This window comes from Lissotriton helveticus, chromosome 6, assembly GCF_964261635.1.
Source record: "Lissotriton helveticus chromosome 6, aLisHel1.1, whole genome shotgun sequence".
NCBI classification, from domain to species: domain Eukaryota; kingdom Metazoa; phylum Chordata; class Amphibia; order Caudata; family Salamandridae; genus Lissotriton; species Lissotriton helveticus.
This window is the reverse complement of record NC_136067.1, coordinates 1,381,522,559-1,381,550,415: the sequence shown is the minus strand read 5'-3', so window position 1 is coordinate 1,381,550,415 and position 27,857 is coordinate 1,381,522,559. Positions and strand designations below refer to the sequence as shown.

Here is a 27,857-nt window from a genome sequence, read left to right as displayed (position 1 = left end):
TTTGTTATCTTGGGTGACCTCAATCTCCCCTTTCTTGACCCCAATGACCGTACGGCCTCTGATCTCCTCACTGATCTGTATTGCTTTGCCCACTTGCGTAATCTGAACTTACGCACACCACTTACTCACATAGAAACTCCAACACTCCACTGGAGGTAAAAATGAGCTTTTATTAATATGGTAGGCAAAGGCAATAAATCACTGAAGCCAATGAATTCTTAAGCACCGAGTGAAAGGCAATAGACAATGAATACACCACACTATATACATAAATATGAAACTGTGACTACAGGTATATAAACAGTTAATGTACAAAGCACCTCACCAGATTCATTTGCAGCACCGGAGACTTCAACATCCCTGGCCAAACACTGAACACCAAGTCGGGAACCCCGTAGACCGGCAGCTCAGGGAGTAATCTCTTCGGGCACCAAAGTTGTCCCGCGAGTGCGTCCACTCCAAGACTGAGTTCCTGAGCTCCACCCCACGGACACCGCTTTTTATAGTTTAAATCAATATGTTCGAGAAGCCTCTAGCAGGCGCTCTCGCCCATCTATTCACAAGTGCTGGCCTCATCTCTGCATCAGACCCACCCAGACAGACCTGGCCAGATTCTATCTGGGCAGTGCCGAGGCGAAAGACATTCCTTTCCCACTCTCCGGCCTTGGAGACTGGCACGGCTATCCTCCCTATGTCCTAGAGATAAGTATGGAATGCATAAAAACACTCTGAAGGTACAACATAACCTCACGAGGCATCCTCACGAGATGCCTCGCACCTGCTTGTACTGGTTTACGTGAAAAACATGTTTATGTTCCTGCTGAAATGTAACTCCAGGTCACGGCAGCACAAAATGGAAGTGCGATGCAACAAAATGGAAGATCAGAGCTTTGCATGGAATCGAGGTCAACATGTGATTTAGCACGTGTAAAATGGCAAATGCAGTACATTCCACCCCTTGACCTTCGATTCATCTATCATACCCCATTGGCCTAAACATCATGGATCTGGGCCTAAAAAGGGAGAAAAGATTAGGAATGCATTGAATGCAACAACATAATGAGATAAAAACACAAATAATTACTATAATAACACCCAAGATATACCGAAGCTGTCCAAAATTAGGCAGCCACCCAAACAACCAATCCCACCATCCTTGGTCAACATCTTGGGAAACCCCTTTCACTAAATCTTTCAAAGCATTAATATGTGCATGGATAGATGTAGAATGATCAGATAAATTGAAGCAACAGAGCCCATCAAAGTCCTCGCAACCGTGGTTATGTTTAGCAGCAAATAGTCTACAGCTGCCCTATTTTGCAAAATAGCTTTTCTTGTTCCTTGAACATCCAATAATAATTCAGCTAAAGCGGCAGAAGTGTGATTGAGATTCTTCACAATTAAACAGGCAAGCTTAGCAATTGTTCTGGCATTATAAACGGACAGTCCTGGCACTCCTACAATGGCCAGAGCCAAACTAGTATATTCTGTTCTGGAAAGCAAATCAATATCAGAGTCACAATCCTCAGGTAATTGAATAGCGGCTCTAGAAGAGCGAATACGTGTAACAGAATGCATGGGAAAAAGCATAAGACTTAATCGTGATAAGGCACAAGGTCCTCCAGTTATGTTAGCTGGTATATAAGTGTATGAAATATTACCACACGAGAACAACCATCCTTTAGGTAATTTCACATGGTTAACATGGCTAGCGGCTAATACGGTGTGATTACAAACCATATAATTGGTAACATTACTACAAAAACTGTCATGTCGTGTCTGACATAATGTTTGTTGATCAGGGGTCAATTGTTTGCTTTTCTCTAGTTTTAATTGGCCACACTTGCCAATCTTGGTAGGGTCACAAGTTAATTGATAGCAAACGTCTCCAGTAGAGATATTGTAGGTACCAATACTTGTCATGTTCCTCCAGAGGCTATTTGTAACCTCCGGGCAAAAGCGACAGTACTCATAAAGACTCAGATGTGTTTGAACATCACTTTCCTCCACTACCCCATCAAAGTTAGTTTGGTTGAAAATGTGCAGAAGCACCTGTGCAGGGGTAGGTACGACAACAAGACACGTTGATATCATATCAGCTGTACTCTGAAGATTTCTCATACAGAAGTGGGAAGTGTTCAGCACATTCCCGGCCAAGTAGGTCCAGATGTTATCTGGTTGCTGCAACAATGCTGTCATCCAACTCGGGCGGTTGATCCCCTTCGGCATCCCCGGGCCCTCCCGGACCCCTCCGGACACGCCCAAACACCGACCACACAGCGCAAGCATCGCAGCGGCAAGCCATACTGTGATCTAGAAACAGGAAACAAACTGGTATAATCACTCTCGCAAATAACATTTTTCAGCAGGTAAATTTTCCCACTTTTCCTGTCCAGGTTTCATGATGACTAGGATGTTATCCTTGCCCTTAGCGATCAATTCTGCAGGTTCAGGAGGTTTGTTTGGGGACTCCACCCACAATTTTGCCCCTGGGTTCTTGTCAGTAGATCCGAACCCGCCCTTTCCTCGCACAGTTAGAAGGGCTGGGGCCGTCCCCTTCATGACATTTCCTCCATAAACCGGCATGATGACCATTTGGGCAACACGGTCACCGGGCTGCACCATCAGATCATTGTTTCCACTGTTCAATAGGATAACTTTGATCTCCCCCTGGTAATCGGCATCGACCACCCCTCCCAAAACCTGGATGCCTTTAAGGGCAAGCCCAGATCGAGGGGCGATTAGCCCGAAATGCTCTGGGGGAATTTGAACTCCAATTCCTGTCTCAATCAAAGTAATGTCTCGTGGTTGCAACCGATAGAGTTTCAAAGCATGTAAATCAAGACCGGCAGCTTCTGGTGTGGCACGATATGGAGCCAAAGCTCCGGGAGCTGTCTCCCAATACAGAATCGTGTTTGTGGCCACATGGGGCTTAATCTGCAAAGCTGGGGTCAACATGCACATCAAAGGAGCTGTCTGCATCAGCAAGAGGTCGGTTGTTTAAAATCTGCAATGCATCAGGCAAGTGATCCCTCCACCCCTTCAATGACCCATCAGACAACTTTTTCAACTGTTCTTTCAACAAACCATTCATTCTCTCAATCAAACCTGCTGCCTGTGGGTAATAAGGTATGTGATAGATCCATTCAATGTTATGCTGCACACAAAAATCTTGCACCATCTTTCCTTTAAAGTGTGACCCATTGTCACTTTGGACCTGCAATGGAATTCCGTAATACAAGATCAACAAATTCAACGTTTTCAGAGTGTTAGACTGAGTTGCTCTCTTGCATGGAAAGGCTATGAGATAGCCAGAATAGGTATCCACCACTGTGCATGCATACTGACATCCTCGACTCATTGGCATTGGCCCGATGAAATCAATTTGCCATATCTGCCCTGGTAACTTACCTCTGCCTTGCTGGCCTCTCACTACCTGTGGAACTGGTCTGTGCTGAGTATGCTGACAAACAGGACAGTGAATGATTGCAGTCTTAATCAAATCAAGGGGAATATACATCCCTCTACTTTCAGCCCACCTGCTAGTGGCTCGCTCGCCCAAATGTCCACTTTTCTGGTGTGCCCATTTAGCCATGCCCACCAAGTCAGAATCCTGCGTCTCCACCGCAGCTTCATGAATCTTCGCTTCTTGGTCTGCAAAGGAATTGCACCAACGCTCTAGTGAGTCAGTCGGGCAATGAGCATCGACATGATAAACTGTAACTGTAATCTGGGACAACAATTCCCAAATTTCCTGCCACAACTCCTTTCCCCAAACCTCTCTATTGTGAATCATCCAATTGTGAGCATGCCATGTGGGAAGCCAAGTGGCTAACCCATTGGCCGTAGACCACGAATCAGTGTAAATGTGACATGTACCAGGGAGCTCTTGCTTTAATGCCTGGTAAACAGCATACAATTCTGAAAACTGACTACTTCGTCCCTCTCCAGTAGTTGACAACAACTTTTTGGTCACCGGATTATATGACACTGCCTTCCAATGTCTCTTGGTCCCCACATATCTGGCTGAGCCATCTGTAAACCACACATGCTTTTTGTCCTCCGCGGACAACTCTGAAAAAGGCCCACCCCATTTCACCGGGGACTCTCGCACTTTAGGTACATCTTGCAACATTTCTGCATCTGCTACAGGAGTCTGTGCCACTTGCTCATGCAGCACGGCGGTACCCTTAGGACCAACTCGCGCTCTGTCTTGTATGTACCACTTCCACTTTATGACACTAGCCTCCTGTGCATGCCCAATTCTGTGTGTCTTGGGTGAGCTCATCACCCATTGCATGATAGGTATCTCAGGTCTCAAAAACACATTGTGCCCTAGGGTCAACTGCTCGGTATCCACCAGAGCCCAATAACATGCCAACAACTGCTTCTCAAAAGGAGTGTACTGCTCTCCAGCATCAGGTAATTTCTTTGTCCAAAACCCGAGGGGCACTTTCTGTCTCCCTTGCTTTTGCCACAGGCTCCAGGTTGCATACTGATCCTGAACACTTACATTTAAATCAATACTTCCCTCTCGTATGGGCCATAAGTCCAAGGCACGCTGTATAGCCTCCTTTGCTGACTCAAACGCCTGTTGCTGTGCCTCCCCCCACTCAAACTCATGCTTCTTCCGCGTTACCTTGTACAGAGGGGCCAAAATCTGACTCAAATGGGGAATGTGCTGTCTCCAAAAACCAAACAATCCAATGAAGCGCTGCGCTTCCTTCCTGTTTTTTGGCACTGCAAACTCTTTGATCTTTTGCCTCACTTGTGGCAGCACTTCTCTGTGTCCCTGATGCCACTGAATGCCCAAAAACTTCACACTCTGAGAGGGTCCCTGCACCTTCTCGGGGTTAATCACCCACCCTTTGCTTTGCAAGTGCTCTACCACTCTGTCTAGTTGAGCCTGCACCTGTTTTTGGGTCTCTCCTTGAATCAACACATCATCAATGTAATGACAAAGTTGTACTCCAGAAATGATTGACACCTCGTCCAAATGCTCTGCCACCAGCCGGTGACAGATCGTGGGACTATGTAAATACCCCATAGGAAGACATTGAAACGAGTACTGCCTACCACCCCATGAGAACGCAAATTGTTCCTGGCACTCAGGGGCAATTGGAATTGTGAAAAAAGCATTGGCAAGATCAAGTGCCGCATACCATGTCCCATTGTGTTTCTGAATTTTCTCAATCAAAGTGATGGTGTATGGGACCGCGGCTGTCAAAGGGGGCGTATGCTTATTAAGCTCGCGGTAATCAACTGTCATGCGCCAGCTTCCATCAGGTTTGCGCAAGGGCCACACAGGGTTATTCCACGCTGTGGTAATCGGTCTCACCACCCCCGCCTCTACCAAGTCCCGAATGGTTGCGGTAATCTCATCATGTCCCCCTGGAATCCTGTACTGCTTTATATGAACCACTTTTGTTGCTTGGGGCACCTTCACTGGGGGAATTTTCAAGCGCCCCACCCTCACAGCAGCTACCGAGAAGTACTGCTTTGATCCAAACTGATAGCATCCATCATCTAAGAATAGGGTCATGCCTTTCAGAATGTCAATACCAATAATGTACTCAGGAATAGGCACAATCAAAACAGTATATGCTCTCTTGGGAAGTCTGCCTATTTTCATCTGAATTACCGTTTGCACTGCTGGTGTTTCCTGTCCTCCCAAGCCTGTGATAGTAAAAAATTGTCCTTTAAATTTTCGTGGATTGCCATGTATCAATGTGGCCTCCGCTCCCGTGTCTACCAAAGCCCGCACCTCCTGAACATTTATATTTTTCCAATAGATTTCAACCCTCACATGTGGTCTGTTATCTTTGCGAGCCCATCCCTGCACCGGAGCTTGGCCAATTTCCTAATCTAATTTTCGCCTGCGCAGCTCTGCGTCTGCCCGGCGCAAGTCCCGGCGCAGATCTGAATACAATGTTGGGTAACCCTCAGGAAACAACTCCTCCTCTTCAAGATCCCCATCTGAATCTGTGCAATCTCGGTCCCAACCTTTCTCTTTTGTCACTCTCACATGAGATTCCCTCTCTCTCTCTCTCTCTCCTGACCCGCTTTTTCAGACTTCTCCTCAGGCTCTGCATCCCTGCGACTCACTTTCTTGTTATCTTTTCTATTCACATGCCTACTCCCCTCCTTCTTATCCAGTCCTCGCTTTCGGTACATCTCCCACATGCTCTTGGTCTCAATACCATCAATCTCACTCCTTGACACCCCATCCTTTAACAGCGCCAAGAACATATCCCGTCTGGTCACTCTGTTGTTATCAGTACGGGACTCTGAGCAGGAAGCCCTGTCTGGCTTGACCCATTCCCCGAGCTCTCCCAGCTCACGGACTGCTTCGACTACTTCTCCTATGGTATTACCAGTTTGATTAAGTAACAAAGTCATTACCACAGCTTTGTATGCAGGGGGCGCCAAACAAATGATTTTGTTTCGCATTGACACAGTCATTAACTGACCCATTAAATTATGCGCCTCACCTACAAGAATTCATCCCTTCCTCTCTAATTCTCTGCGAAGCATCTCTTAGGGTAAACCATGGTTTTTCATTCCCAGGCCAGTCAGAATCTGTGGGGTACTTGTCACCACACCCCCGTGCAGCTAGCTGCAACAGGGTAGTTTGGTCATCACCATGGAAGGTCCGAAAATATCCCTGCACAGTGGGATCAGTACTGAGAGTACAAAATTTGGCAGCATCTCCCTCATGTAACATGACCCCAGAAGCGCCATGATCATAAAGGCGCACCATCTACGCTAAGAGCGTCTCACCAGGCTTCTGTCTAAACCTTGCTAAAAGATCACTTATTTCTTGCTGTGTAAAACCCTCCAAACTATTCAACATAACTCCATCCGGGTTCCCTGGAGCAATTTGAAGTTTCTGTCTTAGAATGGGCTGTGCTTCTACTCTCTTAGCATTTTTTCCTTGCTCGTCTCTCTCCTCCGCTTGCAAAGGCAGCTCTCCTTCTGAGGAGAATTCTGACGATTCCCAGATGTTGCTGTCCCAATTCGAAGGGTCAAAATCTAAGCCTGCTTTGGCAATCGCTAAATGAACCTTTCGTTTACTCACTCGGCCTCTCCTCTTCCTATATCTGTATTCAGCAACACGAACTGTAGCCCGCTCTGCTATCGTCTGATATGTTTCTAACTTATCTTGTAATAACTTATTCTGACAGGATAGCATCGTAGAAATATTCTTAACAAGTTGTTTTTCTAAGCCCAACTGTTCCCGCTGCAGAGATAAACATTTGTCAAAAACTTGACGGTAGGCATGCAATAAAACCCAACCTCTGCACCCCACTGTACATAACTCTTTACTTTTCTCCACCGGAAGCTTTTGTAAACAATTTAAAACATCTTCTGGCGTTGCTTCGCCCAGACAGTCAAACCAGCTCTCACTTAATCCTGAGCTTTTAGCATACTCACGCGCCAGCGCGGAGTACGGCGTCGCCTCCCATCCAGGAATTTGCATGGGGGCTAAAGGGATTTCACTCGGTGCCAAAGAACCAGAACTACCTTTCGTCTTTTTAAACATGTTCCTCCCCACGTAATTTACGTATCCTGCCAACTACGCCAAAATGTATTGCTTTGCCCACTTGCGTAATCTGAACTTACGCACACCACTTACTCACATAGAAACTCCAACACTCCACTGGAGGTAAAAATGAGCTTTTATTAATATGGTAGGCAAAGGCAATAAATCACTGAAGCCAATGAATTCTTAAGCACCGAGTGAAAGGCAATAGACAATGAATACACCACACTATATACATAAATATGAAACTGTGACTACAGGTATATAAACAGTTAATGTACAAAGCACCTCACCAGATTCATTTGCAGCACCGGAGACTTCAACATCCCTGGCCAAACACTGAACACCAAGTCGGGAACCCCGTAGACCGGCAGCTCAGGGAGTAATCTCTTCGGGCACCAAAGTTGTCCCGCGAGTGCGTCCACTCCAAGACTGAGTTCCTGAGCTCCACCCCACGGACACCGCTTTTTATAGTTTAAATCAATATGTTCCAGAAGCCTCTAGCAGGCGCCCTCGCCCATCTATTCACAAGTGCTGGCCTCATCTCTGCATCAGACCCACCCAGACAGACCTGGCCAGATTCTATCTGGGCAGTGCAGAGGCGAAAGACATTCCTTTCCCACTCTCTGGCCTTGGAGACTGGCACGGCTATCCTCCCTATGTCCTAGAGATCAGTATGGAATGCATAAAAACACTCTGAAGGTACAACATAACCTCACGAGGCATCCTCACGAGATGCCTCGCACCTGCTTGTACTCGTTTACATGAAAAACATGTTTATGTTCCTGCTGAAATGTAACTCCAGGTCACGGCAGCACAAAATAGAAGTGCGATGCAACAAAATGGAAGATCCGAGCATTGCATGGAATCGAGGTCAACATGTGATTTAGCACGTGTAAAATGGCAAATGCAGTACACTGATCTTACCTCTTTTGACCTCCGCTTGGTGAACGCAGAGGCGACCCATGTCAAAGGGCACCTCCTGGACCCCGTCTTCACCAACATCCCTGATCTTAAGACCCGTACCCCCACCAGCTCCCGTGGACAGATCACTGTCTGATCCGCATCGACTGGCACCGTCAGGCCCCGCCACTCCAACTGCCTACCAGCAGAGTCACAGAGAGACGCTGGCACAAACTCTCGCTCAAAGAATGGGCTTCCAGGCTCGCGGAAACCCCTCCCCCCCGGCCTTAGATCCTGCTACTGCCGATACGCAGTTCAACTCCTGGCTCACTCATTCACTGGATTGCATACTCCCTAAAAATAGCACCGTAAAACGAGCCAAAAGAGTGATCCCGGCCCCCTGGTACACCGCCGAGCTCAACGTATTACGTAAAGAGTGCAAAAGGACAGAGCGTATCTGGAGAAAGAACAAATCCACAGCCAAAAAAGAAGCATTTCGTGCCTCCATAAAAACCTACAAACTTGCTATACGTAACTCCAAAACCCAATTCTTCGACGAAAGAATAAAAAACTCTTCCTGCTCAGCCAATGGAAACTTTTGTCATTTTAAAAGAACTTCTTAAAATCCCGGACCCTCAGCAAAATTGCCCCTCTTATCGCAAATCCTCCGAGGAGAAATGCCACAAACTGTCTAACTATTTTGACGAAAAAATACAGAAAATTCTTGCCTCTCTACCCCCAATCGACCACACTCCCAGCCCTCACCCGGGCCACCTCTCCATCAATCTTGACACTCTCGGTCCGGTTACCACTGAAGAAGTCCTGACCACGCTCGCCACAATTAAAAGTGGCTCACCCAGTGACCCGGTGCCCATGCGCATCCTGAAAAAAATTGCTTCCACCATTGCCCCCCCTCACAGACCTCATTAACTCCTCATTTCTGCAGGGAAAAGTCCCCCCCAGCTGGAAGGTGGCCGTTGTAAAGGCGCTTCTCAAAAAAAAACCACTAGACCCACAGGACCTGGCCAATTACAGACCAATATCCCTTCTCCCTGGCATCAGTAAAATCACTGACAAGATGGTGAATAAAAAGCTTTCCCAGTATCTGGACACCAACAACTTGCTCAGGAGTTCGCAGACGGGGTTTCGCCCGGGTCAGGGCACAAACACCGCCCTTCTGGCCGCAGTAGAAGAGACCAGATGCATTCTGGACGAAGGAGGATCAGTGGCAGTGACCCTCCCGGACCTCAGCACGGTGTTCGACACGGTCAACCACCGGGTTCTAATCCAGCGACTCAGAGACATTGGGGTTGAGGGCACGGCCTTAGCCTGGTTTTCGTCATTTCTAAACCATCGCTCCTTCCAAGTCTGGGAAAACGATACTTCCTCCCCAGTAGTCCCCCTCCAGTGCGGAGTGCCGCAGGGCTCGTCACTCAGCCCGACATTATTTAATGTCTACATGGCCCCACTGGAGGAGGTAGTCACCCCATTTGGAGTGAAAATCATCAGCTACGCTGACGACACCCAGCTGGTGGTGTCCCTATCACATCCCAATCAAGAACCCTCTAACCTCCATGACTGTCTCTCCAAAATTCAGGGTGGATGAACAACTCGGCACTAAAACTTAACGGGTCTAAGACTGAAATCCTGCTTCTTCGTCAAAAAGGGCTCTCCCTTCCCCCCAATGTCTGGCCCCCCTGTCTGGGTGAACCCCCTGCCCCCAAGACTGAGATCAAGAGCCTGGGAATCTGGCTGGAGGGAGACCTTTCCTTTAAAACCCAGGCAAAAAAAAACGCGGGCACTTGTTTCGGCCTGCTTAGATCAGTCAGAAAAATCTTTCCTCTGCTCCCCACCCTTTCGCGCAAATTGCTTATCCAAGGACTCATCCTATCTAGGCTGGATTACAGCAACGCCATCTACCTTGGAGCCCCTGAATCCACCTTTAACAAACTGCAAAGTATTCAGAACTCCACAGCCCGGCTTCTCACCAACACTCCGGCCAGATCCTCAGCTAAACCAGCTCTGAAGCTCCTGCACTGGCTCCCGGTAAGGGAAAGAGTCAAGTTCAAAGCTCTTTGCCTGGCTCATAAACTCCTACAGGACAAAGGCCCCCCATTCTCAAAAACTTCATCACGCCCTACAAAGCCACAAGATCCCTCCGCTCAGATCACGAACACCTCATCACAGTCCACAGAGTGAAAAAGGCCCGCACAGGCGGCCGCCGATTCTCCGTGAACACGGCCAGCCTTTGGAACTCCCTCCCCCGTAAACTAAGGACGGAACCAGATCACCTCCGCTTTAGGAAAATGCTGAAATTTCACCTTTTCCCGTAATACTTCCCTTCTCCCCCGGGCTCACCTCTGTTTCGAGTGTCGTGGTTTCAGCGCTGGGATACTCACGGGTTACTACGCGCTCTACAAAACCCAATTAATAATAATAATAATAATAATACTGCGATTGCTTCAATAGTTAATTGTGGATGTGTTAACAATTGATATGTGCACTGATAGCTGGTGGTGTGTGTGCCTGTAGAAATTGTGCACTGATTGCTGGTGGTGTGTGTGCCTGGTGGAAGTGTGCACTGCCGGCTGGTGGTGTGTGTCTGGTGAAAGCGTGTACTGACGTCTGGTGGTGTGTGACTGGTGGAAGCGTGCACTGACGGCTGGTGGTGTTCGTGCCCGGTGAAAGCGTGAAGTGACGGCTGGTGGTGTTTGTGCCCGGTGAAAGCGTGCACTGATGACTGATGGTGTCTGTGCCTGGCGAAAGTGTGCATTGACGGCCGATGGTGTCTATGCCTGGTGAAAGCGTGCACTGACAGTTGGTGGTGTGTGTCTGTTGAAAGCGTGCACTGACGACTGGAGGTGTGTGCCTAGTGGCAAAGCGTGCACTGACGGCTGGTGGTGTGTGTGTCTGGAAGCATGCACTGAAGGCTGGTGGTGTGTGTGTCTGGAAGCATGCACTGAAGGCTGGTGGTGTTCGTGCCCGGTGAAAGCGTGAAGTGACGGCTGGTGGTGTTTGTGCCTGGTGAAAGCGTGCACTGATGACTGATGGTGTGTGTGCCTGGTGGAAGCATGCACTGATGACTGGTGGTGTGTGTGCCTGGTGAAAGCTTGCACTGACGGCTGGTGGTGTGTGTGTGCCTGGTGAAAGCGTGCACTGACATCTGGTGGTGGGTGCCTGGTGGAAGCATGCACTGACAGCTGGTGGTGTTTGTGCCCGGTGAAAGCGTGCACTGACGGCTGGTGGTGTTTGTGCCCGGTGAAAGCGTGCACTGATGGCTGGTGGTGTTTGTGCCCGGTGAAAGCGTGCACTGACGGCTGGTGGTGTTTGTGCCCGATGAAAGCGTGCACTGACGACTGATGGTGTCTGTGCCTGGTGAAAGTGTGCACTGACGGCGGTGGTGTGTATGCCTGGTGAAAGCGTGCACTGACGGCTGGTGCTGTGTGTGCCTGTTGAAAGCGTGCACTGGTGGTGTGTGTGCCTGGTGGCAAAGTGTGCACTGACGGCTGGTGGTGTGTGTGTCTGGAAGCCTGCACTGAAGGCTGGTGGTGTGTGTGCCTGGTGGAAAAGCGTGCCAGGCAGGGGAATATGTTGACACAAACGATGGCCAATTGAGTCTCGAGGTAGGCGCATTTATGAAGGAACCCGAGCCGAGGCTCCAATTAACGTCAGTTGCGATGGTGCTTCCAGTGATGTGAACTTTGGTGTGCTGGTAACTGAGTTGAGACCAATAGCTTATTCAGCACAGGACAGTGCATAGCGGTCTGCTTGGGAATGAACGGGTTATGAACAATCCGAGTTTGGCTCCTTTTTTTTTTTAGGAACCGTTATAAAAAGTTGCAACTAGGCCATGATGTGTGACAGAGCCCAGCTGATTTCATGCACTTGGCATGGAACTGCCCACAAGTTGCAGAATACTGGAGGGAGGTTTTTTCGTGGCTTGCAGACATGCTGTGGATCCGCATTCCACTACATCCCACCACAGCACTATTGGGCCTGATTTCTGCCATACAAACACCACATCGCAAGTTCCTGACTATGGGTATACTCCTAGCCAGACGACAGGTTGCGTGCCGGTGGGGCAGGGGCAGAGCACCTAAATTTAAGGGGTGGATATGTCCACTTGGCAGGAATACTTACAGGCATATGCAGAGCAATTACCGATTAGATCCCGTCCGAAAGATATTTGGGCCCCCTTGATAGTTTATCTTCTGGGACAGGAAGCGGAGGAAGATGATAATGTAACAGGGACTTAAGCGGTGGTTGCCTGAGACGTGGGAATACTGTGTGAATTGAGGTGAAGTAGGACCCACCGGGGAGTGGCAGGAATGGGAGAGGGGGGTTTCTTTGAGCTGCCTGGAGACCTTTACCATCTTAATTGGAGGGGGAAATCTAATTGTTAGGCTTAGCCTACGGCAGGGGCGTACTGGACGTATCCTACATCACATTGCTTGGACTCATGCGTTTCACGTCTGCTCGATTTCAAGTGAATTTGTGGGGGGAAAGTTGGGGAGTTGGGGCAGGCAGGGGGGAAGGGGGGATGGGAAGGTTTTGTTTTAATGTGAATGGACACATGTATCTTATCACATTGTTGCCGCTTTCTATATAAGGACCAAGAGGTCTTGTGATATGTTGAGAAAATGCCAATAAATAAATTTTAAAAAAAACAAAAAAACTAAGCCATGATGTGGAACACTCTGTCTCAGAGGTCATGTGCCAACATTCACACATGCAAAACATCTTGTGATGTGAAGTAAATAGAGCAGCAGTTGCATAGAAATATTTCGCTGACACATATTAAAAACAGCATTTCCTTGATCACGGAATGTTTTACCTTATGTTAAGGATCATGCAGGCGCATCCACGGAGAGTGCATGATTTGAAGTGTTAGGCGTCATTGTGGGGATGCTGCGAAACCCGAGCACAGCGAACATGTTTACTGGAAACAAAAAATATATATATTAAGGCCCTTAAAACTATAAGGCAGCCTGCGCTTTTAACGGCAAAGACGAGACCTTAATGATTCTCTCTCCGGGCTCCCGGAGATAACAAAGGCATGGATTCCAGTTAAGTTAACAAATGCAGCGACCCGTGGCATTTGACGCTGAAAGTGTTTCTCTTTAATTTGGCCTCCTAATTGCCCTTAAAGTGCTTGCCTGGGTCTTGTGCACGCAGGGAACCTTTGAACGAGAACATCAAAGGGGCGCAGCGAAAGTGATCGCGGGCGAAAGTGATCGCGGGCGAAAGTGAAAGTGATCGCGGGCGCTTAATCAGCATGACAAGGTGTGCCATATGGCGCCTCTGCTCCTAAGCGCGCACCCGCGCACATGCACTGTAGCTCTAGGCTGGCCATTGTAGCATTTTTTGAGCCCTCACTGAAAGTCTCGCCAGACCAGCGCATGCGCTGGGTCAGGTGGGACCTAAAAAGACCTTTGGATGGCCCTATACGCATATTATAGTAAAGCAAGACATGAAAGAGAGGTCAAGAAAACAACTGTTGTAACCTTCATGTCTATTGAGGATGTTTCACATATGCCATCTAGTTATCTCCTAAAATCAATAGGCCGCCGGGAGAGGGGACTCTTTTTTCGCTCAAGGGCAGGCACAGTAAAATTCTTACTCTGTTTCCCCCTTGGGTACTAATGCTAATTTAGACCATCTGGAATGCCCCTGTGATGGCCGGAGCGGACAAATGGTACTCCATTATTTATTCTTCTATAAAATCCATATAAAATATGCAAAATGGCTTTTGATACCGTTTTAAAAAAAAATCTTGCTATTCATCTTGAAGCTGCTTACATGAAAATTCTTACACTGGAAGATGATGAATTAGTCCTTCGTGTAGGCTCCTTTTTGAAAGTCGCAGTACATGCTCGTAATACGATGCGTACTTTATGAAAGGTATTCTTATCAAATGAATATTTATACTGTTACTGCGATTAACACAAACTAAGTGGACATTCTCTGTAGCTGGCTTTTAATCTTTTATAATGATCATGAATGGCATACACCAAGTGGGCATTAACCGGAAAACTTCCGTATCGGTTAATAATATGATGCATATTTATGTAATGCTTTTATTGAATTTTTTTTATTGTTCTTATGACTAATACAAACTTGTATATTCTCATGCTGCTATGTGCTTTTGCTTGTGCTTGTATGGTTATATTTTTAACCGAATAAAGACTTTTGAATTGAATTGAATTAAAGTAGTTCTGTTTTGCACTCAATTGAAACTGATGAGATAGAAACGTTTTTATTTATTGAAATGCACACATTAAACTTCATTCTTCTATGCTGTGCATGTTTAAGAGCTTGTAACATAATTTGTAATATAATTCGCAGTTGTATAATATTGAAGTTGCCTCCAACGGCTGGCTTTCTTTCTTGATCCAGCTTACAATTCCAGCGTGGAAAAAAGGTGAGTTAAGAAAGACAAGTCAGACCATCCAGGCAACTTCAATACAACTGTCAATTATATTTAAAGCTCTGCGGGTTGAACAGATTGTTCACTCTTAAACATGCACGGAGAAGAAGTTGTTTCATGTTGCATTTCAATAAATAAAAACGTTCCTATCTCATCAGCTTCCGGTGAGTTAAAAACAGAAGTACTTTTATTTGCAAACTCACTTCACTCTCTCCTTTATAGAGCAAAAATTAACACATGCCAGAAATAAGCACATATCCATTTACACTTCCTGCATGGGGAAAAAAGAGGAAACAAAAGAGAAAAGTCAGTCTGTTCAACTGGATCTGGTAACATCGATGAAATTCAATCACAGTTACGTATTTAAATAAAAAAGGAAAGTACCTTTTGATTTTTTCCAACAGCCTACCTCTCAAGTTGGCAATTTATAGCAGAATTCACTGAGTGCACTCCTGCGTCACACCACTTGCACAGTATCCAACCAGAAAACCTGGGCCTTATAATAAAGCTCCAGTGTCAAGGCTGCTGCTTCGCCCCTCTTGCCACACAAATGTGCAGCGTGGAATCGCAGTGCCCGGCTGCAGAACGAAGGTGCACGATTCTAATACTACTCCTGCATGAGCCAGGCTTTCAGCAATGACGTCACATGCTTCTGGATGCCCCACCCAGCTAAGCTCAATTAAGAAAATCAGAGCTGCTGGTTTGAGAACGGGCAAAGGCTGCTAAGAGGCCTGAAATTAAACAAAATAATACAGACTGGCTAAACTAGGGTGAAAGAAGATCAGGGTGTCTACCAGGAATAGGACATTTTACCCTGCATTTTTTACTCTGCATGCCTCTCTATGGGCAATGGCGAGGAAGTCAACGGAGCAGAACGGAAAACTCTGTTGCTGCTTCGTGGACTTCCGAGCCGCATTTGACTCTGTGGATAGGGGCTGTCTCTGGGAAACATTAATTAATAAAAATATCCCAAGAGACCTGTTGACGATATTAAAAGAATTACACCACGCCAACTGGGCTCAAGTAATTAGGGACACCGAGGGGTCACTGACGCCAAAAATACCAATCGAAAACGGATTGAGAAAAGGCTGTGTACTGGCCCCCCAGCTGTTCTCCATATTTCTATCAGAACTACCGGAGTGGCTTGAAGTGAAGGGGAGTGCCAGCCCAAGAAGGAATGGCAAAAAGGTGGCGTGTCTGTTATATGCGGATGACCTCGTAATCGTAGATCAAACAGAAATTGGCCTTCAAAGGAAGTTGAACTCTTTTAACGAATTTTGTATAAAGAAATTTTTAACGATAAATTTAGACAAGACGAAAATCCTGTGTTTTGGGAAAAAAGAGGTTAAATGTTAAATTTAATTGTTTTTTAGGGGATCTTAAATTAGAATCGGTTAAAGAATACCGCTACCTGGGCGTGTGGTTTGATAAAAGACTAAACTGGCAAACACACCTAGAAGCCCAAAAAGCGAAGGCACAAACTTCAATCGCTGGTTTAAAAATGTTCAACCGTGACTATGGAGATAAGTCACATCGACCACTGTTAAAAGCTTTCAATGCAATGATACCACCACAAGTACTCTATGGAGCAGAAATCCTCTATTTGAGCGGTAGGGGAGACTGGGACCTAGAGGAAGGAAAATGCTTGAAAAACCTTTTATCCTTGCCCCCATCAGCAATGATACAAGCAATAAGAACAGAACTGGGGACAACAGCCTGGGGGGTACAGTCACAAGCTGCAGTGATTAGATTTTGGAAACGCCTCGAAAATGAACAAAAAGTTGCACAATGGTGTCGGAAAGAGATACAACTAAGTAATTTAAATTGGGCAAAAATGTGCAGGAAGAGAATGGTAAAGGCTTGCGAAAATATGATGGTGGATATATGCCGTGATTCCCTAATAGTAGAGTGTTCAAAAAATTTGCTAAAATTCAATGGACAAGCTGTTACTAGAAGTATGGATAGGGAATACCTTAGCAAGAAAATATCGGTTGAATTTATGATGAACGCATGGGCAAAGGAAAATTGGTTCCCCTACCTGGATTTCCTGCCAAACCCGTGGTTTAGGCAAGAGATCCTAAGGTTACGTATTGGGATCAACCCATTGTTATTAAATAAAGAATTTAAAATCAAAATGTTGGACTCTAAAGGGCGCTGTAAATGCAAGCTGGGTACAAAAGGGGATTCCGTGCACTTTTTGCAGGACTGTATAAACATCTTAGATCAGCGTAAACTTTGGCTGCGCCCAATATTTGTAAAATATGGTGTAAGAACTAGGGGACAAGCAATTGAACTGATCACAGAATTATCAAGTATTGACATCGCAATTGCCCTAGGGAAATTTATAAAGGTAGTACAGAATTTTATATTAAGTCAGTAATAGATTTTAGAGTTTTAATCTGCATCTTGTCTAGAGACAGCCGGTTTTAAAATTTTTAATAGGATAAGAATCAAACGGAGGAATCAATTGTATCAGCACCCAATGTTAAATGTCATATGTCCAGGGGACGATTATTTTATAATCGTTTTATAATCGAAGGAATAAGATTTTAATTTACAAATCTGCATGAGTGATTGTTGGGAACTTAATTAATTGTTATGTATTGGTTTAAAGATTACGGTCTAAATAAACATACTTTTTGACTTGACTACTCCGCATGCCATTACCCCACATGTTTTGCTCCGCAAAAACTTTTACAACGTAGGGCTTTACAATGCAGTTCGTTACAATGCATTCCCCATTCCAAAGCAATTACTATTCTAACTCCAGGGGGGGGGGCTACTTTGGGGAATGCGTTATATCAATTTTGCGGTGTATAGCCCTGCCTTGTAAAAGTTTTTATGGATTAAAAACCGCGGGGTAGTGGCATGTAGAGTAAAGCATGCGGGGTAAAGGATGTTTCCAGTCTACATGCTACTGGTGGATCGCAATCAACCTGGGGTGGAGACCCGTCTTTGGGTATATATTTATCTTTTTTTTTTATTTTTGCTCTCTCTCAATTTACATCCCTGTTTTAAAAAAAATCTGTAATTTTGTTAATCATATTCCCAGGTGCAAAGCAACAAAAATTAGGAAAATTGTTGTGCCATGCTTTTTTTGCCACAGTACAAACTTCTGTAATATTATTCTTGGAGTAAGAATACACAAATTCTTTAACAATTTTATGTCTCTCACAAAATTCAAGGAAGTTCCTACTCATATTTTGATGTGCAAGTTTGATGACTAGAGATAAATGTCACTATTAATCGAAGGGCGCAAAGATGGTGGAGTTACAAAGGGGATACAGGAACATCTGAACACCATGAAACGGATTTTATTATGGGAGGGCTTTGAAAAGACCTGTCCTGCTCAATACACATTTAAAGAGTTTGGTCACTTTTTAAAACAATTTTCTAGTCACTATTTGTCCACTGATTTTCTTCTTACTGTTGCTTTATATGTTCATTTTCTAATCTGGATGTCTCTTGTGTTTTTTTTTCATATTCCTCTTTGAATCAATGGATGCCCCATCATCTATTGTTATTATGCTACTCCCCATTACTCCGGCACTCATGTAATCAAACACATCTTACATTGCCAGGATACACACACATTCCTTGATTCTTCTGGCCTTTGCCAAAAGCCCATATTGTTTTGCTGGCCATTGGCTGTGCAGCCCGATTCTGTGGTACTGCGGCCTTTGTTGGGCCATACCTTCTGAAATTGACACTGGGGGCTCTGTGGCTCTGCCTCATTCTGCCTTGAAACACAGACTGCCGCAGCTGTGCTTGTTTGGTTAATAGAGGTGCAGTGGCATTATTTTGGTGTACTGAAAGTCAATGCTAAATATGTTTTACAGAACACCAGTTCCCAGATTGAAGCTTTAGGTTGTACGCCCAAGGTGTAGTAATGCTTCACTGTATTCAAGAGAAGGGCTATGAAATCCAAGGGGCATATTTATGAGGAGTTTGCGTCATGCGTGCACCACCCAAAGTGGTACATGAAAGACACAAACCTTTGAATGGCTTCACAAATATGGAGTAATGCAACATAGCGCAAATCGCTGCATTGCCTTACTTTGCTCAAGGGAGGTGTTGCATGGGAGTTACAGTGGGTATTCCCACACAACTCCCATGCTGTTTGAAGCATTCCCAGCTTTGCAAGGACTTGTAATCCTCCCCAGGTGAGGCGTAATCCGGAGAAATAGATTTTCTTCTCCTCGACTTTTCCACTTTCTATGTGTGCTGCATTCTGCAGCACCAATAGAAAGAGGAAAACGCCTAAAAAAAAAATTTGGTGCTGAAATGCACCCCTTCCTGCACAAAAACAATCCTGCCTGCAACGCAGACACCCTTGCACCATGGTGCATGGGTCCCTGCGTTAGCGCGATGCTGACGAAATGGCATCAGTGCAGGTTAAAGGACAGGAATGCATCGTATTGGATAAATACGGTGCATTCCTGCCCTATCCCTGTGACACAGGGCAGTGCAGCAAGGTAGTTGGCTGCGCTGCCTTGCACCACTATTCTGGTAAATATGCCCCCAAGATTTTAGAATTCAACAACAAACAAATGCCTAAACCACATTTATTTCAAAAGGAAAAAACTGTTTCTTTATATCAGGAAACTATTTATTGAATCCCAATTCTGGCACCATTGCTTTGTACCGTTTACTTTTAATTTTTTACAATTTTTTCACATATTCGTTGCCACTTAAGAAAACTATACATACAAATATTTACACTATTATACACAATTTTTGCATACACTGTCAACAATAATCAGACCAAAAATTATATCACATTAGACATCAAACAATATAACCATTACATTACACGTAAATGACGAAAAAGACGTATATATAACATCAATGAATGTGTCACAATTTGAAAAAAAGAAAGAGAAAGAGGAATATAGTCAAACAAATGACGTCAACTTTCAAGTATGTTCGGACTAGCTAGTCCTAATATCCCTTTTTTTAAAAATTCTACTTTATTCCTCCAAATATGCCGACGCGTTTCAAGTCCAGGAAGCAATCTCCTGGACTCTCATCAGGGCTTTTATTCTTTTTTTGTGTCTGTGGAATGTAAAGAAAACAGGCGTTTTATTTACATCATACAGTATTTAAGCTTCATGACAGAGTTGCATTCATCTAGCCGATTCTGTAAACCAAAGATGGCTCCATACCACACTTTTGTAGGTGAGGGCTTATGCATCTTATTAGTATTTAGTCCAATTGCACCGTGTGTGTATTAAATCAGACGTGGCCCTTCGTTGACCCTAACTGGCCTCTGTGGAAAACGAATGAGGAGAGAGTTTTAGAATGTTTCATGGCCCCAAATTTTTAAAACCATATTCTTAGTCACAATAAGTGGTATTTAATCATACCTCAAAGTTTGTGTTGTGTGCTATAGAGTGCGCTCGTCACACGTGTTCAAGCTCGCTTCGATAACCAAGTGCTCTGTAAAAATGAATAGGAGCACAAAAATGTATCAATTACGTCTCCTTCCTACAGGGCAAATGCCGGTTCGATTAAGCAGCAAAAAGAGAGCCTGCCTGGCTGCGTTAAAACTTACACACTGCCATCTTGCTCCTCTGGGGCCTCAGGCTCCTAGTGCGGAAGAGGAACATTTAGGACAAAATCGCTGGAAGTATTGTGCTAGTAGTGCAAAATTATAACTAGGGCGACAGGAGTTACCTTTTAGCTCCAAGCGCGGACCGCGTACATTCACCTCTCGAACACCAGCTCATTCAAGATGGCCGGCGCGTGTCCCGGCTTTTTTTATATAAACCATACACGAGGTGCATTATGGGACTTGTGGTAGCGATCTTCAACCAGTAAAAACTGTATTGGTTATATCGCTCACATTGAGAAGATTGCTCAAAACAGTTCAACGTGCGCCAGATCACAAGCTTGAAAGTGAAATTGCTACATAATCGACCCAGCATATCTTACGGGTCTTTAGTGTATACGCTAACGCGCATGACCAAGCTATTTAAAGGTCTTTAAAGCAGAGAGTAATCTAATAAGGCGCCTCATAAACGGCCAAAACTTCATATAGTTTCTTATATAGTCAGTAATATATAGCTGCTGCACATATCCGCCAGGTTAAGAGGTGGATAATCCAAACGCCAGTGAATAAGCCAGGCACACACATTCCCACACAGAGCAATTTTACTTGCCCTCAGCTGCCTGCACATGTTCCTCCTCAACTGCTGGTGCACCATCTGGAGTTAACACTCTAAACAGAAAGCTGAGAGCTGTAGATTGCACTGTGTATCAGCATGGGGCTGCTATCACAAGGTCCATTCTGTTGTACTGTGCAGGCTTCTGCTTTCAACCTCTTGCTTTGTCACAACACCCTTTCCTAACTCTGTGTTGGGTTAGGATGTTGTGACCTGCTGATTTATTATTATTATTATTAATATTATTATTATTATTATTATTATTATTATTATTATTATTATTATTATTATTATTATTATTTATTAGCATTTATGACCCTGAGGCATCCCAGCGCTAGCGGCATTTCAGGCTGAAAAGAGAAAGCTAGCAATTACTATTCTGGAATGGCCAAGTTTTAAGACCCTTCCGGAAGGAGAGGTGGGAAGTTTCAAGCCAGAGATTGAGAGGGAGGGAGTGCCATAATCTAGCTATTTTATATGAAAAGGAGTGGCCTCCGCTCCGTAACCTATTGATTTTAGGAATACAGGCTAAATTTAAATTTGCCTAGCGAAGGGATTTCTTAGGAAGATAGGCAGTGATCAGACACTGATTGATGCGGAGGCCTGTGCCCCTAAGAGTCTTTTGAGCAGTGCATAAGGCTTTGAAGGAGATTCTTTCCTTTATTGGTAGCCAGTGAAAGGCTTTCAAACTGGGTCTGGCTGACTGTGTGCTGCCGCAACCTGTCAAAAGTCGTGCAGCTCAATTCTGTGCCACCTGGAGCTTCCTTAGGGTAGACTTTGGGGCTCCCAAATACAGTGAGTTACAGTAGTCCAGCCACGAGAGAATCAGGCTCTGGACCACAATTTTCTTAGCTTCAGTGGGCAACATGGGAAGGACCTTCCGTAGCATTCTAAGGATGCCGTGACAAGCCCCCGTCACTGCCACTGCCTGCTGGCCGAGTTTGAGAGAGTCATCCAGCCATACACCGAGGCTCTTAATCTTGGACTTCGGGACTGGGGGGGTGCCCAAACAAAACGGCCAGGACAGTGCGGGAGATAACTTGGCAGTATTGCCCAAGTACATGATTTCCGTTTTTTCTCCGTTCAGTTTGAGACGGGAATGTTGCATCCAGGTGGCGACTTTTCCCAAACAGAGCTCCAAGTCTTCAGGGTCAGTCTGCGTATGATTTAGAGATATCACCAACTGAGTGTCATCTGCGTAGGTGACCACTTTGATCCCGTATGGCTGGATGACCTTGGCCAGTGGCCTCATATATACGCTAAATAATGTAGGACTCAGAGAAGGTCCCTGGGGCACTCTGTACTTCAGAGGAAGAGGACTGGAGGTGGATTCCCCTGCGAAGACCTGAAAAGTCCTGCCATTAAGAAAAGATTGAATCCATGAAATGGCTCTTTCTGCTACCCCGGCTCTCCTTAGCTGTTCAGTGAGAACATTGGAGTTGACCGTGTCAAAGGCCGCGCTGAGGTCTAGGAGGATGATGGCTGCCACTCCTCCCTGATCTACTATCCTCCTGGCTTCCTCAACCACAGCTGTTAATTCAGATTCCGTACTGTGTTGTGGGTGGGAACCCATCTGGGAGTAATAAAGTAGCTCATGGGTTTCTAGGAAGGCTGATAGGGTGGAATTTATATGTTTTTCTAAGATCTTAATAAGCAAGGGTAGGAGGGATATGGACTGGTAGTTGCTCAGTAGCCCCGGCACTGCAGGGCTACAGCCTAAATCACCTGATGGCCAAGGCTGGGACTTCTCCAGGTCTGGACAGTCTGACTGATGGCCGGTGCATGCACTTTGAGGGACCTGCCATAGCCAGGCACAAATGACCATGCCTGCCTCTGACTGCTTCTTGACTCGGTCAGCATTTTTTCTACTACACTAATAGTAACACATTTCTCATTATTATCTGCTTGTACAGTAGAAAAGAGAGGCAGAAAATAAGGAGGGTGGAACCCACAGTGCCCATATAAGCGAGATGCCCCAGGATGAAGCATTTGTAGGTTGGAGAAACAAACTATGAAGAAACCTTTCAGGGGGCTTTGTTCATTTAACCGGTTCAAGTGGTTTATGCCATAAAGGTGTGAGAGTTACCAATAGGGTGTATGTGAAATGAAAATTCTCCACCTTCCATTTCTCTATAGCCTTGGGCCTGATGACTAGCTGTAGGAAGAGATGTATTCCATGAGTCCTACGCTGCATGCTGGACTTAGCCTCCCCACATTCCATCCGCTCACTCTGTTTGACAGTCTTGGTCCTGAACGCTGCTGTACTTCAGTCTATTGTCTTCATTCTGAAGGAGCCATGGCAGCTTGACAGGGAGTCACCAGTAGATTGTCCAATGACCACAATATACACCTGGGCTGTGGGTGGAACTGCAGAGTAAAACCAGCTGCTGAAAGGCTGCTTGGGAAGGGATACAACCAAGGTGTTGGGAGGCAAGTTAAGATGCACGCGACAAGATGTTGTTAAGATCCAAGTGAGGCTGAGCACAGCATCTCGGCTGTGAGAAGCAAAGTTTGCAAACCAAAATCCTTGCAACACAAGTCCATTCTAAAGATGGGAGACCAGCGAGATCAAACAATAGTGGTACTGGTGAGAAGTATGTCTGTTCTGGCGAATTGTAGCTCCATGTCTGCTCCACTCTTTTAGCTTGTAGGGCTATTTTGAAGCAAACTCGAAGCTTTGGGACTTGCATTTATCTGCTGGGTAGTCTAAAATTTGCCTGAAGATTAAATCTCAGAATTGTGAATGTGTGTTGGCAAAGCCCAACTAAATATTCATTGTCTCAATGTGGCAGTGCCTAATAAAAAAATGCTGTTGTCTTGGAAGTACATGATAATGTAAGTTCAATAACCTATTGATCTATCCTACAGGTGTTGGGCTGGATCCTGATCGCCAGCGTCATGTCATTTACTCTGGTATGCACATGCATCAGCCATTGCCGTTCCCCAGTCAGTTTTCTGCAACTCAAGTTCTGGAAAATCTACATGGAGAAGGAGAAGGAGATGTTTGAGGTCAAGGCCAAGGAACATGCTGCCAAACTGGCAGAGAGGAATGTGCAAAGTTTCTTCGAGTGCACCAAACCGGAGCCTTTCCTGACTCCAGGAAATCGGGAATGGAATCAGATATCATCTCTTTATGCTTATAACACCAAGGGGCAATTCTACAGTACCATACACAAATATGTTGAGAGCACTGATAAGACTGCTAGCATTAGGTCCATAGAGGGCGATGCATTACCCCCAGTTCTAGTATTTGTGGATGATCTTGCAATGGGTGAGGCTGCTATTTAACACAAGGCGAGTTCAAGGTTAGGAGCATGAACAAGAAATTAATTGATAAACACATTGCCTCAAGACTCAACATTATCTTTTTGCTGTAGTAAGTCATTTAGGTATGTTGAAACATTTGGACGTGACTCATTTGTGAACATTACACTGGCAGGTTATCTCATGAACTTTCTTCAACTTGACTGGAAGATTCCCCAACCTGATTGCTATCTGCTTTCTTTTGTGTGCAGATCCTGTGTCAGGAATGTTGGTGCCTTTTGTCACACTCAAACCATGACATTTCTCCCTACTGATTCTTCGTTATGGGACTCGTATGTGCCTTTTATACATTACTTATTTTATAAATTGCTTGTTTTAGATTGTTCTATCATTTAGATTGTTTGGGGAATGTGTTGTCATGTCCTTTAGGATATTCCAGCCATGTACATTCAAGCCACATACAGTTTGTCCCATCCACACAACATAATGGTTCTATATAGGTGACCTTTTACCTAGTAGCTTCCTTCTGTCTTTTCAACAATGGGCTCTTGGCAGCCTATCTTAATCCCTGTACCTGACGTACATGAACATGTCCTCCGGCACAGCAGATTTCTTCTGTACAAGGGTCACCATTTTTTCCATCCATGGCCAACAGCCAGCTGTGCATGAGTATTTTGTTCAGAAAAGGATTAACAAGGGATTAGTGAATGTTTTCAAAACAATATCGATTCTCGAAAAACGCTGAGTGGTCACTTTAGTATAAAACACCCTCACTCTCCCATAGAAACGGCAGAGGAGAATTCCTTCCAGGTTGGACCAAGAATCTGCAGGCCGAACCTCCGGACAAGCAGAGATCTGACATCCCTTGCAAGGTGCCATCCTCGAACCATCAGGTGAAGGTTAGCACTTCCTGGGGAATTCTTGGCTCCATTAGGACATATCCTAACATTTACATACACATGCTTCACCAACATATCTAGGCTAGGTACAGGTAGGCTACGCATCGTAGACGTACGCAAATGCAATTGTTTTATATAATCTGCTTTTATTCATGTTATCAGCAATATGATAGAAATGTATCTGCTATTTACAATATTGGTACTAGCGATCACATTGGTATGCTCCTGTCTTTTGATTGTCACAGCCAATATTATTTAGAAATGATTACCGAGGGATTAGTGAATGTTTTCAAAACAATATTGATTCTCGAAAAAACACAGAGTGGTCACTTTAGTATAAAAGACCCTCACTCCCCCATAGAAAGGGCAGAGGAGAATTCCTTCCAGGTTGGACCGAGACTCTGCAGGCTGATCCTCCTGACAAGCAGAGATCTGACATCCCTTGTGGAGTGCCATCCTCGACGCAGAAAAGGGGTCCTTCATTCAGAACCATCAGGTGAGGGTTAGCACTTCCCCAGGGAATTCTTGGCTCCATTAGTACATATCTTAGCATTTACATACACATGCTTCACCAACATATCAAGGCTAGGTACATGGAGGTAGGCTACGCATCATAGGAGTATGCAAATGCGATTCTTTGATATAATCTGGTTTTATTCATGTTATTAGCAATATGATAGAAATGTATCGGCTATGTACAATATTGGTACTAGCGATCACATTCGTATGCTCCTGTCTTTTGATTGTCACAGCCAATATGTTTCACACTAGACTGACGCTTAACCAATAAATATTTTATTGCAACCTTTCCAGTCGTCATGCTACGTGTGTTCTGAGAAAAAGCAAGCAGAAGTGACTTATTGAAAAGATACTGTATTGTTTCCACGATACATGAGGAATCAGGGTTGTCATGTTCGGTGGTTGCCAGAAACTACACACACCACTGAAGAATACAGGGGGTTGGTACTGGCACCATAGAGGTAGCTGATCTAATGGCTGACTCATCATGAGGGGCTGTCCAGAGTCTGTCTGCACACCAAGCCCTCAGTTTAGGTAACCCAAAACGCGCAGGTCCTGGGGGAATACTAGGAACTACACAACATGGCGCCACCAACGTTGGTTTGGTTCTTACATTACGATAAAAATCTGAGTAGTTCAGTCGTGCTTTCTCAGACAACCCTACTCACATTTTTTAGAGACGTCTGAAGTGGGGAGAAAAATCTGCATCAACTAAGTAGGCACACACTGTGTATTGGCTGAAGGTTTTAAACAAGCTTGTAAGGATTAGAGGTTCCCATATTGTGCTAAACCCTAAACTCTTAAACTACTTAAATCAAAATGACTGAACCCACAAATGATGGTGGAAGTGATGAAGGAGAAGAATTTGCAAATGCCCTTAACATTACAGAAAACTGCTGACAGGCAGTAACTCTGAAATTATTAGAACATGAGTTACTTGCGAAAGGTGGTCATGTTACATTTGTGATTGATGGACATGAGATGTTTGGTTCAGAGGTATTCTATTCCTGGGTAAAATTCCCACCTGCAGATCCACAGTCACTTTTATTCCACGAATACATTGAAGTGGATCACCAGCAGAGTACATCCCATACGAGGACAATGAAGTAGCTTGACTCTAGTGGCATGGAAAGCACAGGACCTTAACTTACCATCAACATAGATACTGGTTGGAAGGCGCCCTAAATCACACAACTTCAGTCCTAAGACTCGGTCCGCTCAGCAAAGACCTGGCCGGGCTTAGTTACTAACACTCCACATCCTGAGATAGACACATTCCCAATAGTCACTTTTATTCCACGAATACATTGAAGTGGACCACCAGCAGAGTACATCCCATACAAGGACATTGAAGTAGCTTAACTCCATTGGCATGGAGAGCACAGGACCCACGTCTGGGCTGGTTTCCTGTCCAGGGAGGACCTGGTCAGGCAGTTCGGTCTGGAGTGCTCCCATGGGCACAGGGTCAAGACTGATTTGCATATGGCTGGGTTGGCGTAGTGGGCAAAAGAATGATGGATTTAACGCAGATCTTTTGACTGGGGGAGAATGTTTTCATTGTCAGTATTCCGTCCATCATTTGTTTACTGTAGCACTTTTCGCCCTAAGTGGGATGGGTATGCCCAGACATGGGTCCCTTGCTCGCTGTGCCACTGGATTCAAGCTAGCCTGGCTGAAGAAGGATGACATACCCTGAAACCAGTCCCACGATGCTTGTTTCCGGTCCAGGGAGGACCTGGCCTGGCAGTTCGGTCTGGACTGTTCCCATGGGGCACCGGGTCAAGACTGATTTGCATATGGCTGGATCCAAACTGGGGTGGCGTAGTGGGCAAAAGAACAATGGATTTAACCCAGATCTTTTGACTGGGGGAGAATGTTTGCATTGTCAGCATTCCGTCCATCATTTGTTTGCTGTAGCACTTTTCGCCCTAAGTGGGATGGGTATGCCCAGACAAGGGTCCCTTGCTCACTGTGGCACTGGATTCAAGCTAGCCTGGCTGAAGAAGGGTGACATACCCTGAAACCAGTCCCAGGATGCTTGTTTCTGGTCCAGGGAGGACTGGCCTGGCAGTTCCGTCTGGACTTTTCCCATGGGGCACAGGGTCAAGACTGATTTGCATATGGCTGGGTCCAAACTG

The 27,857-nt window shown here is 45.3% G+C and overlaps 1 protein-coding gene and 1 pseudogene across 2 annotated transcripts in view; one reads left to right on the top strand and one right to left on the bottom strand.

Annotated features, from left to right (window-relative positions):
* LOC144763511 (calcium homeostasis modulator protein 6-like) overlaps positions 1–26,008 on the top strand; it is a 92,527-nt pseudogene extending 66,519 nt beyond the window's left edge. The window contains exon 2 of the transcript XR_013596229.1: positions 23,906–26,008. The product of XR_013596229.1 is annotated as a calcium homeostasis modulator protein 6-like (transcript). The remainder of the gene's footprint in view (positions 1–23,905) is intronic.
* On the bottom strand, positions 152–7,997 carry LOC144763510 (uncharacterized). The gene is made up of 2 exons (XM_078649160.1): positions 7,837–7,997; positions 152–2,313 (listed from the first exon to the last, which is right to left on the bottom strand). Exons 1-2 carry the CDS (start codon positions 7,867–7,869, stop codon positions 1,195–1,197), a joined length of 1,152 nt encoding a protein of 383 aa, XP_078505286.1. The 5' UTR covers positions 7,870–7,997; the 3' UTR covers positions 152–1,194.
* Positions 26,009–27,857: the final 1,849 nt, after the last annotated feature.